We start from the raw sequence: 14856 nt of genomic DNA on the forward strand, positions 1-14856 counted from the left end.
AAAAAACAGCTGTTGTTGAAGAAGAAAACATCAAAGTGAGTTTCACTGACGCATGGCGCGGCTTTGCTTTTCGACTGATGTTAGTATCGTAAGGGTAGTTTTGTGGAGCTTCTGCTCTGTGTGTTTGGCTGCTGTTTAGGCTGATTTAAGCAGCGAGTCTCTCTTCGCTCATTTGTTGCGAGTTGGCAGCTGCTAGCGTTAGCTCCCATCACCGTGGACTTCCAGCTAGCGTGCTAGCGGCTCTAAGATAGCTGATAGCTAACTGACCATTGCTGACTGTCCGCTCAAGTCACAGTGATAACTACATCTGTCGACTGCTGGGCAGTCACTTATGCTACTTGCATGGATAGTAAATAACTAAATTAATGCAGATTGGACATTGTGTGACTTGCTGGCCATTTAGTTTAACACTGATTTGTCTGTGTTTATGTCCACCGTTAGCCAGCCTTGGTGCATGCATAAAGCCAGGTAACAGTGCAGTTTGAAAAAGATTGAGATCATGTATTAACGATGCATTTTAATACAAACGTGTAATGTTTGTGGTGGCATTTGATTTTATTACTTTACACACACATAAAAAAAATAATAAATACATAAAAATGACAGAAGATAATATTGCATGGTGCAAGGCAAAAATTGGCAATAGGAATAAGTTCTTAGTTATATTTTCTGATGTTCATTAAACTTTTGTGAACAATTTTCACAGAATGCCTGCCCCAAAGAGAGGAACAGCTCCTCATGACTCACAGCCCAAGATAAGGAAGTTGGATGAGGATGGAGAGGCTCTGCCATCCAAAACTGCTCCAGCGACTAACACACTCAAAACAGGAAATATGCTAGAAAAGACGGCAGCCCCTCGGACTAAGAAAAAACGGTCTTCTTCAGTGGAACAAGTGAATAAACCAGCCAAATCACCCATACAGAGCTCCCCCTCAAAGGATTGCATCAAAACCAGCTCTGACCCACCTGTCAAAAAAGCCAAGCTCCTGAAAGCCACAAGTGCCTCTTCTGGAGAAGCTCACTCACAGAGAGCCAACTCCAATGCTTCCTTGAAGCGAACAGCCTCCACTGACTCTGACGATGATGCAAGTAGCGATGGTAGTAAAGTTGACTTCTTCAAAGAGAGGGATGATGAAGACAAGGCCCGCTGCATCAGAAAATATTCAAACAAAGTGAAAGCCAAACGCAAAGATGAGCAGGCGTCTTATGATCCACAGGAAGCAAGCCAAGATTTACCATCTACATCTATGGATCCTATACACATTGACCACAGTTATGGTCGATTTTCTGAATCCCCATGTCTTCAGATCATGGGGGAGGGTAATGAAAACAAAGAATCTGGTGAGCTTTTTACTGAAGACGAGAGACAAAAAAAATCAGATAATTCGACACAAGAAGTGTCAACAGGAACCGGGATTGCTGAAGAAAGCATTACATTTAAATCTGCACCTGAAGAATTGCATATAGATAATGAAATACATATATCTTCAAGCGATTATGTGGATATCAATGCAGAATTCCCTGTCAGATCTCAGACCAAGGAAAATGAACAGAAGGATAAAGCAGAATCCATCAAAACTGAAAAGGATGTTGATAGTGAAACACTAGTAATATCATCAGAGAAAACGCTACATTCTGTTGCTGGAAAAGTAAATTCAAGTGGTGAAGGTGAACCGCATGTAGGTGAAAGGACAGATTCAGCTTGCAGATCAGAAATTAGGACTGACCTGAGCACACAGTTTATTTTAGAGGAAGAAGATCTGAATATAAACTGTAAGACAAATGAGCTTGAGCTTGATGTGCAGGGTGTAACTGAAGAGGCAGGAACCTTTGCTGGTCACAGTGATGGTGAATTAGATGAAGCATATAGAAATGAAACAAATTCTGCTGAGGGAAATATAACGAGAGGAGAGTCTGCTGATAATTCAGAGACTCAAACAGAACTCGGAGTAATTTTCAAAGAGCAGCTGAACTCTGCAGAGATACAAGACCAGTTGTCAGATACAGTCAGTGGCTTGTGTGATGATGTGAACAAAACGGCTGGAAAGTCTCATGAAAAGCTTGAAGAATGTGACAAAAAAGAAGTTGATATCCAGTCTTCTCAGACTGCTGCTGGTCCGGAAGCTTTAGTTGAAGTACAGTTGAGTCATGGCTTACTGACAGCTGACAGCTGTGCTGGTACTGAACCTCAGTGGACTGCTAACAATGAGCAAAATCAAGAAGATGGACTTTCTGAAAGTTTCATAATTCCTGAAAGTAAAATGACACCTGCAGTGGATATACAAAGTCGAGAGAACCACTTGCTTAATGACGAAGTACTTACTGAAGCTAAAGAAGATTCTACAAACATAGATACAGAAAAGGACATCATGCTTAAGAATGCTCCTGCAGCAAATGGCCAAATCAAAGTGGATATACAGGCTTCATATCCAGACATTACAGTGGAAACACTAAGCCAAGATGCTCATGAATCTACCACAAACCCAACTACAAATTCCCATGAGAGTTCTGCTGGAGAAAATTGTGAAATTATTGAAAACAAAGAAGCCGTGAGCTTGGAATGTGGTAGTGGAACTGAAAACAAAAAAACAGAGACTGTAGCAACGTCAGAGATCTCTCATCTAGGGCCTACAGTAGAAGTGCAAGAGCAGGAAATCCATGAGGTCCATGAGTCAGTCACAGATGTGTCTACAGAAATTTCTGATCATGTTACAATTGATAAACATGAAACCATGGAGACCCATGAACATACACATTATTCTGAGGGCCAAAGTGGAATGGCAGTGCAAGCTGTCACAGCGTTTGTGCCTTCTAAGCCAGAAGCTGAGATGGAAGCACAAATACAGGAGAACCTAGTCAGTGAACCCACCACAGACATTTTAAATGAATGTCAAAAGGATCCAGAGACTGCAGATTGTAAGAACATTGAAAAGGTAGAATGTGTAACTGCAGCTGTCGAGAGTGAAAGAGAAGTGGATTTACAGGCTACAGCTACATCAGAGGAGGTCTGTAACATGACACAGATAGTGGAAACACACTGTCAGATGAACGAGGTGGTCAGTGAACCTACTACAAGCATACCTGATGCAAGGGAAGAAAATCTGGAGACTGTACACTGTAAAAACAGTAATGATACTGAATGTGTTGCTGCTGCCAAATGTCAAATAGAACTGGATGAACAGACTGCAGCTACATTAGAGGAGTCCTGTAACACAACTCAGAAACATGGCCCAGTAAGCCAGGTGGACAGGGAAGCTACCACAAGCATAACTGAAGTTAAAAAAGATCTGGAAAGTGAAACCTGCGAGAAGAGCGAAGATGCTGAATGTGTTAATACTGCTGCTGAGAATCAAATGGAAGTTGATCTGCAGATTGCAGCCACATCAGAAGAGGTTTGTAATATCACACCAATAGTAGAAGTACACAGCCGGATGGGCAGTGAACCTGCAACAGACATATCAACTGAATTTAATGGAAACCTTGACCTGGAAAATCTAAAAACTTCTGAAAACAATGAGGTGAAATTAGAATTTGAGGCCAGAACGCACGATAAGATGGAAGTAGGAATGCAGGCATCATCTGTGATGGAGGTTTCAGATCTAGCCCCTTTGGTTGAAGTAAATGAAAGTCAAACAGAAGTGACTGTGCAGACACAAGAGGATAGTTCCATCATAGTATCTGCTGTGGAAATCCAGAGTCAGAAAAGCCAGGATGACAGTGGACATGCAACAGGCAACATATTGAAAGAGATTCATGAAGATTTAATGACTGGAAATTCACAAAATGTTAAGAACGAAGATAAGATAAAGTCTGTGCTTGTGACTGTACAAGAGAATGAAATTAAAATGGAAATGCAGATCTCATCAGCATCAGAGATTTCTGAAGCAGCCTCTTTAATGGAAATGCAGAGTTGGAAAAGCCAAAATAAAGAAGAAATACAAACTGCAGCACCATCAGAGCAGGATTCTACCACATCAGCAGTGGAAATAGACCAAAATGTCCAAGAACAAAGTTTAGACACACCATCTGTGACTGTGACAGATAATCAAAACACAATGGATACACAAACTGAATCAAAACTGGAGATTTACGTTTCCACAACTTCAGCTGAAACGCATATCCAGAAGTGCCTGGAAGTCACAGAGCCTGCAAAAAGCATTTGTCAAAAAATTGAGGGACTTTTAAGGACTCCCACTGAAGAGTTTAATGAAAATGAAAACGGGGCTATCACAGTGTGTGTCAGTACTGCTGAGCGGCCAGATGAAATGGAAACACAAATGGCAGAAGAGTTACAAGAGATTTCTCAGCCAGCAGCTACACCCCCAACACAAAGCAAAACAGGTCAGGAGGTCACTGCAGTCACCACAAACACTGAAGTTGAAAACGATTACATCAGTACTGAGAGTAAACACAATGCTGACGCCGAGATTCATGTTGAGAAGGACGTGCAGACATCAGTTACACCTGAAGAGATTTCTGATTCAAGATTTGGTCTAGAAATCCCAAACCTGGGAAGTCAGGAGCAATGTGAATTAGATAAAAACGAAGAAAAGGCTGCTTTAGAACTTGTTCCCCAAAGACAAGCCAAAATGGAAACTTCTGCAGAGGAGACTTCTTACCCAGCAGCTATAACAGAACCACAAAACCATGTGGCAGAGGAAATCATTAAGCACGATGTGGACTTACAAAATGAAATTCAGAAACTAATTTCCATTGATAATTTGGAAAATAAGGAAGATGACAGACCGGCTGAGCCTGGTGCAGAGGATGTTCAAGGGAATGTGGATGTAATAAGTGGATCAATAGAAAGAGAAGATTCTGCATTAGGAGAGGAGATGAAAGAGCAAGCGATTAATGAGGTCAAGGCTGACAGATCTGACAGTAATACTGAAGAAGACGGGGCTGAAAGCAGTGAAGTAATCGTTTTTGTTTGTGGCCAACCAGATGACACTGATATTGTTATTCAAGCATCAGAAGAGCAGATCAAGTCAGCAAATCAGCGAGAGATTGAGCTTCAGGAAAACCAGGTAGTGTATGAGCCTATTAGCAGTCCAGAGAGTGATGATGACAGGGGGGTCTGCACTACAACAGAGCTGCATGAAGGAGTTTCTTTACTGGACATACAGAGCACTGACACCCAACACATAGACGGGGCTATATCAATTTTTTATAATGAAACAAAAGAAATTGCAGACCCCAAGCTGGATTGTGAAGAAATTTTAACGGAGGAAGTCTGTGTGTCAGAAAGCAATGCAGTTGTTGAAATGGAAGAACAAACTATGAGTGAACTGCACTGTCCTACACGTGCCGAGTTGGAGCAGAGTAATGCAAATGTGGATGTGGAACAAGTCACAGCAATCAGCTCAAGTGATGTTATCAGTGTGACAGATGGCTCTTTAGAAGATGCCACAGAGCAAAGTCAAAAAAATGCCTTCCCAGAGTGCATCAGAGCTGCAGAGTCATCCGAGCAGGTGCAGGAGGATACTGGACTTCTGGAGGCTGCAGACATTACTGTGACCGCAACTCCAGCCACAACTGAAGTCGAAATAAGAGATGGTCCATCTGAGGAGTATGTGATCTTAGAACCAGTCCCAGAAAATGATATTGATATTGTCACTCAGGCTGCAGCCGAATCAGGTCTGTCAGCCTCGCTCTCAGAGGCGGCCAGTTCAGGTGTTGTTTTGGTGGATGAAGTGGCAAATCAAAGCATTTTAAGCAGCTCTCAACAGACTCTATTTGTTGAAGGAGGAGCACAGCAATGTGAAACAGCTGATGGAGTCAAAGATGCTGAAGTGACCAGCTCAAGCGAGATTGTAAACCAGGAGACAGAGATGGTCATTCTTCAGGAAGTTAAAAATTCTGACCACTTATCTGGTATGGTGGACATGAAGACAGTAAACTCTCATACAGGGAGTGACGCTGTGATGATGGAGAATGCAGAAGGTAGTTTGGAACTACAACAGGTTCAAATTCTGGAAGATATGGAGATCGGTCATGAAATTGTTGTTGCAGAGGAAGAGAATGAGGAAGACAGTGACATAGTGATAACAAAACCACTGGAAGACCTTTCTAAAATGTCTGAAGAAAAGGTAAATGAGAAAAATAAGGCTGGTGCCAGTGAGACTGTGAAGCAAAACAACTCTACAGAAAAGACTGAAGAAAATAAAAAGGGACGAGAGGTAGAGAAACCCAAGAAACAAGAAATGAATACGCAAGCAAGAACCAAAGCTCGTCTAGCAGCTCTGGCTGAGCAAAAGGCTGCAGAGTCGAAGAGAGCAGCACACAGACAGCAGCTCAACCTCTTAGCCCTGTGTCAGGAAATCGCAGAGGACATTGCCACAGACAGCATGTTGCTGAAGAGGATAGAGGAAGAAAAACAAGCAGCAGCGGTGGCTGCAGCCAAGGCTGAAGGCAGCAAGAAAGAATGTCCGCCTGTTGATGCACAAGATGCAGACCCTGTTCATGTTGCAACCCCTGCTGGACCAGAGGGGTCCTCTGCTTCGGTGGCCCCTGCACCGGAGCCTCCAAGCACCAAACCCTCGACAACTACATCAGCTGAAAGCAAGTCAGCTGCAGAGCCTCAAAAAAGACGCTTCTTTATTTCACAGGTTTCTGTGCCATTGAAAGCCCACGAGAAAAAGAAGCTTACTCGATATCAAAGACTAAGACAGGTTGAACTGCAGAGAGAGAAAATGTCTTGGGCTCGTGTCAAGAAACTGAAGTCTGACCAAGCAAATCAGATGTTTTCAGATGTGGACTGGCAAGCACCTTTTTCTGCCAGCTCTCTGTTTTCATCAAGTCCTGCTCCTGCAACAACTCCTCCTGCAGCCAGTCCATCAAAAACACCCCCCACAAGTCCTGCCACAGCTACCAAACCTGCTCAACCAAAGGCAGATGCTCCCAGGGCTGAGACTCCAAAAGCTGAGCCAGCAAAAACGGAAACAACCAAAACTGAACCTACTAAATCAGAAACTGCTAAAATTGAACCAGCTAAAACTGAAACTTCCAAAGCTGGACCTGTGAAAGCTGAAACTACCAAAACTGATCCTCCTGCTGCTGAAAACCGACGAATTACAAGGCAGAGTAAGGCTCAAGCTTCCAAACCTGGAGCAGCTCCAGAACCTTCAAAAGTGACCAGATCAGCATCCAAGAGAACCCTCCCGGCAGTGCCTCCTCCCATGCCCAACGGACTTAATGCTCAAAAACCGAAGCTGGAAGTGGAGTACAAGCCTTACCGGCCCAGGCCCAAGTACTCGCCTGATGATTTTGAACTAGATGATGACCCATTACCAGTTCATCCTGCAAAGCCGAGTCATCTCATGCAGCCACCTCGACCTAGGCCTCAGTCCAACCCTGCAGCTCAGTCAAAACCCACAACTCCTTTAAAACCCACTGGTTCATCACCGCTTGCCAACCAGACAAAACTCAAAGCTCAGACCACACCTCCTAGACAGATCTCAGGTCAGTCAAAGCCAACTGTTGCAGCTCAAGCTCAGATAAAACCTGCACAATCAAAACCAACTCAAACAGCGGCCTCTCAGTCAAAGGCTACGACTGCAGCTCCATCAAAACCTGTTTCTTCAGGCCGCGTTCAGTTAAAGTCTGTTGGCTTGACTACAGATCAGTCAAAAGCTTCTTTGGCTCCAGGTCAACCCAGACCTGCTGTTTCCACCTCACTCCTGTCAAAGACAGTTGGAGCAAGTGTAACACAGTTGAAACAGTCTGCACCGACAGCAGCGCAGCTGGCTGCTTCCGACACGTGTGCAACAAAGACTGATGTTGCTTCAGTGCCTCAGAAATCCACAAATCTCCCATTGAAGGAAAAAGACTATTGCAAGGTAAGACTAAATAAATGAGAGATAATGAATAAGTGTGTGGTTTTAATTCAGTTTGGTTATATACTTGGCTATGTGAAGACTTATTTTTTATATTGATCTTGAAATTATTTTAATTTGATGGTTAATTGTTATGTAAAAGCTGCTCTTTGGTATGAAAGTTATTTGATTTCATGTGATTTAAATTTGTTGCACAAACAACTTTTGGAGGACAATCCAGTTATTTATTGTCTTTTTTTTATACACAGAATACAGCATCAAATCCTGCCTCTTCCCATCCCGCTGTGGAGAACTCCAAAGTGTCTGATGACTCACAGAAGTGTGAAGAAAAGCCTGCAGGTATTTGTTTTGTGTCAAAATCTGCTGTCATTGAATCATAAAATGGTACTAAAAGTTATCAGTTTCTTTTATCACTTGTTTTTGTAGCAAATCTTTCATTAATATGTTTTTTTTTTTCCTTTTTTTTTTGTAAAATATTCTTAACTGCATGTCTAAAATTGTAAAACTCCTCTGATTTCTCACAGTTTCTGTTGATCCTTCTCAAGAGAATAAATTGGAAACAATCAAGACAGAGAAGTCATCAGAAAAGCCTTACCAAGAGTAAGAGGCTTTTCCTTAGTTTAACACATTTCCCCTTTACCATCTGAAACCTGTAGCAACCTGGTGTGTATTTGAATCACAGGCAAGCAGTGAAGCCTCCAGATGGTGTGACTCCTCTTTCTGATGCTTGCCTGCAAAAAGAGGTCAAGAAACTAAAGGAGGCTGACAACGATAGCTCTCAGACTATTATTGTAAGTGAATCAATTTAATTTTCACTCATTTTATAATCCAGTGTTGTTGGGTTGCAGCACCTGCCTGCTGAGCGATGGTCATCAGTGAGTTGTCTGTAACTGTTTATCCGTGTAGAGAATGAGGAAATTGAATCCTCACTCATTTGATCTACATGTTAAAGGGAAATATGCCCTTTTTTTTTACAAGTTGAAACAATTTGCTGAGGTCTTAATAAAATGTCTGACGTGTTTCGGTCACCACAGAAATACATTACAGGAATAAATAGGTCTTTTTAACCATGAATTTTCCCCTCTGGTCGTATCAGCTAGTTTTAGGATGTGGAACAACCCACTCACTTCACCCTGTCGCTCTATTATATACAGTTTTCTGCTGAGATTGGTAACACTCAGGTACTCTTGAAGACTACAGAGACTGTAGCCTGAAGGCTCATTCTAGTGCAGACGGCAGACTGGGCCTTCAGGCTACCACATGGTTAATGAGGGCTATTTAGTTGGGTCCCATCAGGACCACAGTCCTGCAAGTTTGTGTGTATCCCTGCTTCAGCCCACCTGACTCAAATTAAATGGATCCAACAGCCTATAAAGTTCTGCACAATGACTCATTAATTTGAGTCAGGTGTGTTGGAGCAGGAACACATTACAAACCTACAGGACTATGGCCCTCATAGGACCAAAATGAATAGCCCTGTCCTAAACTGACTAAAAAATACACATGGTCATTTCATGTCAACTGGGAAACTGGAACTTCTAAATTCTGTCTAAGAAAAGAAATATAACAACCACAATTAGAAATCCAAATTCTTAGTTGGGATGTAAAACATTTAAGATTTTAAAGTGTTGCTGGAAACATTATAAGGTTGTAATAGAATTCAACCTTCCCTGTATGTGAGAAGCTCCATAAATTTCAGGTGGATACCTCTACCACCACCTGGATTTATGACCACCTAACAAACGGACCAAAGTTTGTGAGACTGAAAGGTTGTGTGTCTGAGATGGTGGTCAGCAGCACTAGAGTGCCACAAGGGGCTGTACTCTCACCATTTCTCTTCACACTGTACTGCTCAGACCTCCAGTACAACTCTGAGTCCTGTCATCTGCAGAAATACTCTGATTACTCTGCAGTTGTGGGATTTATCAGATGGACAAAAAGCTGATTAACTGGTCAGTCAGTTTGTGAGATGGTGCGGATCAAATCCATTCATCTTGAACACAAACAAAACAAACAATGGATGATTGTTGACTTTGAGGAACAGGAGTAAACAAAACTCTATTTACATCCTGGGAGAAGAGGTGGAGGAAAACAAGTAGCTACTTCAGAGGTCAGCTGAACAACAGACTATAGACTGGAAATGCAACACAAAGAGGAAAGCAAGATCATTCAATGTCTGCACCAAGATGCAGTCAGCTTTGCAGCATCTGTTGTGGCAGCAGCATCAGAGCGAAAGAGACCGAACAAACTGATTAATAAGGCTGGTTCTGTGCTGGTGATAACTGGAGCTGATCCAGAAAAGACTGCTGGACAAGCTGTTGGAAATAATGAACAATTCCTCTCATCCTCTACTACACAACACAGTTAGAAAACAATAATGCATGTTCAGTAAATCTAATACAAAACAGAAAGATACAGAAGCAGCCAGCACCCTCTGGAACAAGCCATTAACATCTAATTAAATATTGTTTTTATTTTAGAGTAGACAAAAGATTCTACCAGAACACTGTAATTGCATATTACAGTTAATGGGAATAAGCTGTTTACAGCTGGGTATAAAGCAAGAGTTTTGACTTCCTCCTTCAGATGATACATGCAGAATAATTTGATGTTAAGTTTGGGTGGACATAAAGATGAGGTGACTGGGTAATTCTACTCTGAGCAGAACATGTAGTGTAGAAAACCCCTTTAAAAGATAAATTATCACACAATGAAATGTATTTAAACCTAGAACGGCTCCAAACTAAGGGCCAGAATTGTGTTTTTGAGACACTTGTGATTTTAGAAATATATTTTCCCAAGGACAATTTTGTCCCATTTCATAATCCCTTAAATATGGGAAGGGTGACTTGTCATCTTTTTATTTTTTGCTTTACAGGATGCAGGACAGAAGCATTTTGGAGCAGTGGCCTGCAGTGTGTGTGGCATGCTCTACTCTGCTGCCAACCCTGAGGACGAATCTCAGCATTTGCTCTTTCACAACCAGTTCGTCAGTGCTGTCAAATATGTGGTGAGAGATCAGATGCATGCATGCATAATGATTTTCAGGAATATTCAAGGCCTTTAAGGGCATTCGTACCAAATGGTTAGTCTTTTAAAGAGCCTGATTTTCATATGATTTTACAAATTAACAGAAACACTGAAAATCAGAAACTCAAAAAGACGCATTCTCTAATAATAAAAATAATAATAATGGCTTTTATTCACAAACCACTTTACACTTAATCTCAGTGCTACAAGCAAATCACAATCAAAAGGTGATATAAAACAAATAAAACTACATCAACACACAGCCAATAAAGCAGTTTAAAAATTAAAATACTCAGACTTGTTGTGTCTTCGCATTCCCATTAAAAGTAGGTCAGCTCTGCTTTGTTTGATTTAATTACTGCAAGTGTGATCACATTCTGAGTTTGTAAAACATTACTATTACTGTCAGTATTAAATGGATAATGTTCATTTATAAAAGAGGTTATTGTATTTGGATGATATCATGCTATACTGGCCAGGAAACTGGAGGGTATGTGACCAGGAAATGCTGAACCAAGATGAAGGTGAATATAGTTAACAGCACTTGATTAGATTACAACTAAAACAAAAGCAGCGCAGTTGAGTAAAAACTGAATATTTGTCTAGGCTGTGACACATAGGGAGGTATTACAACTGATGAAGAATACGAATGCTTCATTAGAATTCAGGAACAAACATCTATATTTGTTTATTTCATTGAATTTAAGAAGGTATTTGACTAAGTTAATAAGTTAATAAGATGCTGTTCCCAATAATTTGATATGACACAGTTAACGTGTTTGGATTCCAGTATTGATTTCTGTTTGTCAATGATTACGTTTTCCCCATTAAAGCTTTTAACTTGAGGGCAAGAGGTCTAGTTGTTTTTGAGGTTCAGTGCATTAGTGTTATCGTACACTTATCAGTGTAAATATGTCGCTTCAATATAAGACTTTAACAGAAGCTGCAAGGGTTTTTTAATTAGTGGGTAGACCAAAGGCCTCTGAAATGATCAGACTTGCTATTACATGTTCATGCACAACTCTTAAGTCACTCGTCCCTTGTTTCTGACTACACCTCCTGTGTTTTAGGTTTTAATGAACATACAAGTTGTAACACTTGTCATGAGATAGTCCATTTGGAAATTACTTGTGTTTTGGTTTTCAGTGGAGGCGTTGGAGGACAGACATTCAAGAACAGATTTATGAAGATGCGATACTCGTTAAAAATATTTTTAATTTGGTCTTCATTTGTAGAGGTTGTAATTATTTTCTAGAACAGCATCATTTCTGAAATTTTACAGACGTGGAAACAAATTAAGTGTTTGATGACCACAGCTGCACCTTTACAGTGTGCACATGATATAAAAATGAAGCAAAATTCAATAAGATAATCAGATCCATCCATCCATCCATCCATCATCTATACTGCTTCTTCAGATAATCAGATCAGTAAAAAGATATTTGCATACTTTCTATTTTTCTAGGGATGGAAAAAAGAGCGGATACTAGCAGAGTACCCTGATGGCAAGATCATTCTTGTCCTGCCAGATGATCCCAAATATGCTTTGAAGAAGGTAAGTATGCAGAGATCCAACATTTGCCAGAGCAAACTCTTAAAGAGATAAATGTTGGCTAACTGTGCAATAACCGTCCCACTCAGGTGGAGGAGATCCGGGAGATGGTGGACAATGACCTTGGCTTCCAGCAGGTGGAGTCAAAGTGTCCCTCTCAGACCAAAACCTTCCTCTTCATCTCCGTTGACAAGAAGGTGGCTGGATGTCTCATAGCCGAGCACATACAAGAGGTATGAAACTGCAACCTTATATCAGTCAGGACACGTGTTATTTCACTGCTGAGTATTTATCATGATACACACTGAATCTTGTGTATGCTAATAGGGGTACAGAGTGATTGAGGACCCTCTCCCTGAGGGATCAGAAGGGGAGAAGGTGATGTTTGAACGTCAGAGAGCTTGGTGCTGCTCCACAACACCAGAGCCAGCCATCTGCGGCATCAGCCGCATCTGGGTTGTCAGCATGATGAGACGTCAGGGCATCGCATCGCGCATGCTCGAGTGCCTCAGGTTAGTACAGCCAAACAATTAATGTACCAATTAAAAATACATTACACATAAATTAATGCACTGCTTTCTTTTGCCTCACAGGAATAACTTCATATACGGTTCCTACCTGAGCAAAGATGAGATTGCTTTCTCAGACCCCACTCCCGATGGAAAACTCTTCGCCACACATTATTTTGGCACCTCTCAATTTTTAGTTTATAATTTTGTGAGTGGGACTCGCTCGTCCCAGCCCAAAACCCATGCAGTATGATGGCCTGTGGGAAAGGGGAAATGGTGGATTCACATGAGACGTTCACTGATGGATGAAACCCTCTCTCAGTAGTTTCCAACACTGAATCTTCATCATGTGTAAATATACAAGCTGTATATTACTCTTTGAAGATATCACTCAATGGTATAAATCTCAGGATGAAAACAACGAGGTGTTGAAAAATGTCATGAATTCACCTTTTAATCCCTGCATAGTATTTTGGAAAGATTATAGTATTTTCTTTATACAGTTTTAACCGAACTATTGGTTATATTAGAAGAATAGTTTACATGCATGACTTGACGGCAATAGAAACGAAGAGCATATCATGTTTTCATCATGCTGAGTTAAACACTTATTTTAGTTTGTCCTCACTGTTTTAACATTTTTTAAACCGAGTAACACGGAGGGGCACCTTTGGCAGGGATGCTGTCATCATCTCCAGTTGTGGTTTTAAGGGCAAAACTGCAAAACAATTTGGATGAAGACTTGTGGGTTAGGACTGTAGCTTGGGCATTTAGCAAGTGTTCTAATTTTTTCTTAGATCACCTTGCCTGAGATGTTGTTTTCCAAGCCGAGCCATTTACTGTACACCTTTTAGCAGGGCATTGTAGCCTTTACTGTGTGAGCGTTGTATTTAAACTTCACCGAGTTTGTCTTTTCCTTTGTGCCTGAATGACTTCAGATGTTGATTTGTATTATTTTCTTTTGTCATGTTTTTTCTGAGCAGAATATGGCTTTTTGTTCAGTTAGTGTAGAGTCATCTTCTTATTCCTTAGTAGTTAATTAAAATGTATATCAAATAATCATGTAGATTTACTCATTGTATAACAAGATTTATAATGGGAGATGAGCAAGGCCTTAAGGCTCGAGTTTTAAGTGGTATCTCAGTGGATTAACAGCATCATTATAATCCATCCCTTATTTTTCTTCCTCCTTGTTAAGCAGTCGCTTTTAGAGAGATGTGTTGTGTAAGAGAAAAGAAATTTGATTTATACAAAGCTGTTATGTAAATATTTATTTAAATAAACAATGTAAAACATTTTTGCTGCAGGTGGGATTTGTGTTGAACAGTGCCATCTAGTGGTCATTATAGATATCACCACATTAGTGATATCAAAGCGTTTACCTTGCAGATTCAACAGCATATCTGCTTTCAATATTTCTAAATTGTGGGAATTGTCTTGCTTGTCATGTTTGTCTTTGTTGCTGCAGATGTAAACACTCGCCTTTTAGCGCATTCCTCGACGCTCCTGTCACAACACAAGCCGGCTCAGTGGCAACTTCTGAGAAACAAAACAGCCTTAAAACAACATGAAGACTTCCTCAAACGGGGGTAGAAAACAAGAGGTCTCAGCTTGCTCCTTCTCGGAGATCTGATACAAATTAAGAGAAAACAACTTAGAGTTTTGCTTGTAAAGACAACACCAACCCTTTTGATTTTCCTTGCAGATCCAGGGTCATCTCAGTTGATAGGAAAATGTCAGGAGAGCAGGCATTTGTAAACACACACTTTTATTCTTACACAACAGTTTAAAAAGACACATTTTACAGCTGCCTTATTGTTAAACAGTTTATACTAACAATAAATGGTAGGTTATTGCAAATATATTTTAAGCTACTTACAGAAATCTCTCATTTACACTTTAGACAACCAATATACAACCATAGTATTTA

General features: G+C 40.8%; 1 protein-coding gene across 1 annotated transcript; it reads left to right on the forward strand.

The window, feature by feature from the left end:
* Positions 1-4: 4 nt before the first annotated feature.
* LOC121628702 (protein MLP1 homolog) lies at positions 5-14221 on the forward strand. The gene is made up of 10 exons (XM_041967931.1): positions 5-35; positions 707-7838; positions 8084-8174; positions 8360-8435; positions 8518-8626; positions 10714-10845; positions 12331-12420; positions 12507-12650; positions 12745-12929; positions 13011-14221. Exons 2-10 carry the CDS (start codon positions 708-710, stop codon positions 13177-13179), a joined length of 8127 nt encoding a protein of 2708 aa, XP_041823865.1. The 5' UTR covers positions 5-35; position 707; the 3' UTR covers positions 13180-14221.
* The last annotated feature ends 635 nt before the right edge of the window (positions 14222-14856 follow it).

The sequence above is a fragment of the Melanotaenia boesemani genome, chromosome 18 (assembly GCF_017639745.1).
Source record: "Melanotaenia boesemani isolate fMelBoe1 chromosome 18, fMelBoe1.pri, whole genome shotgun sequence".
Classification (NCBI taxonomy): Eukaryota; Metazoa; Chordata; class Actinopteri; order Atheriniformes; family Melanotaeniidae; genus Melanotaenia; species Melanotaenia boesemani.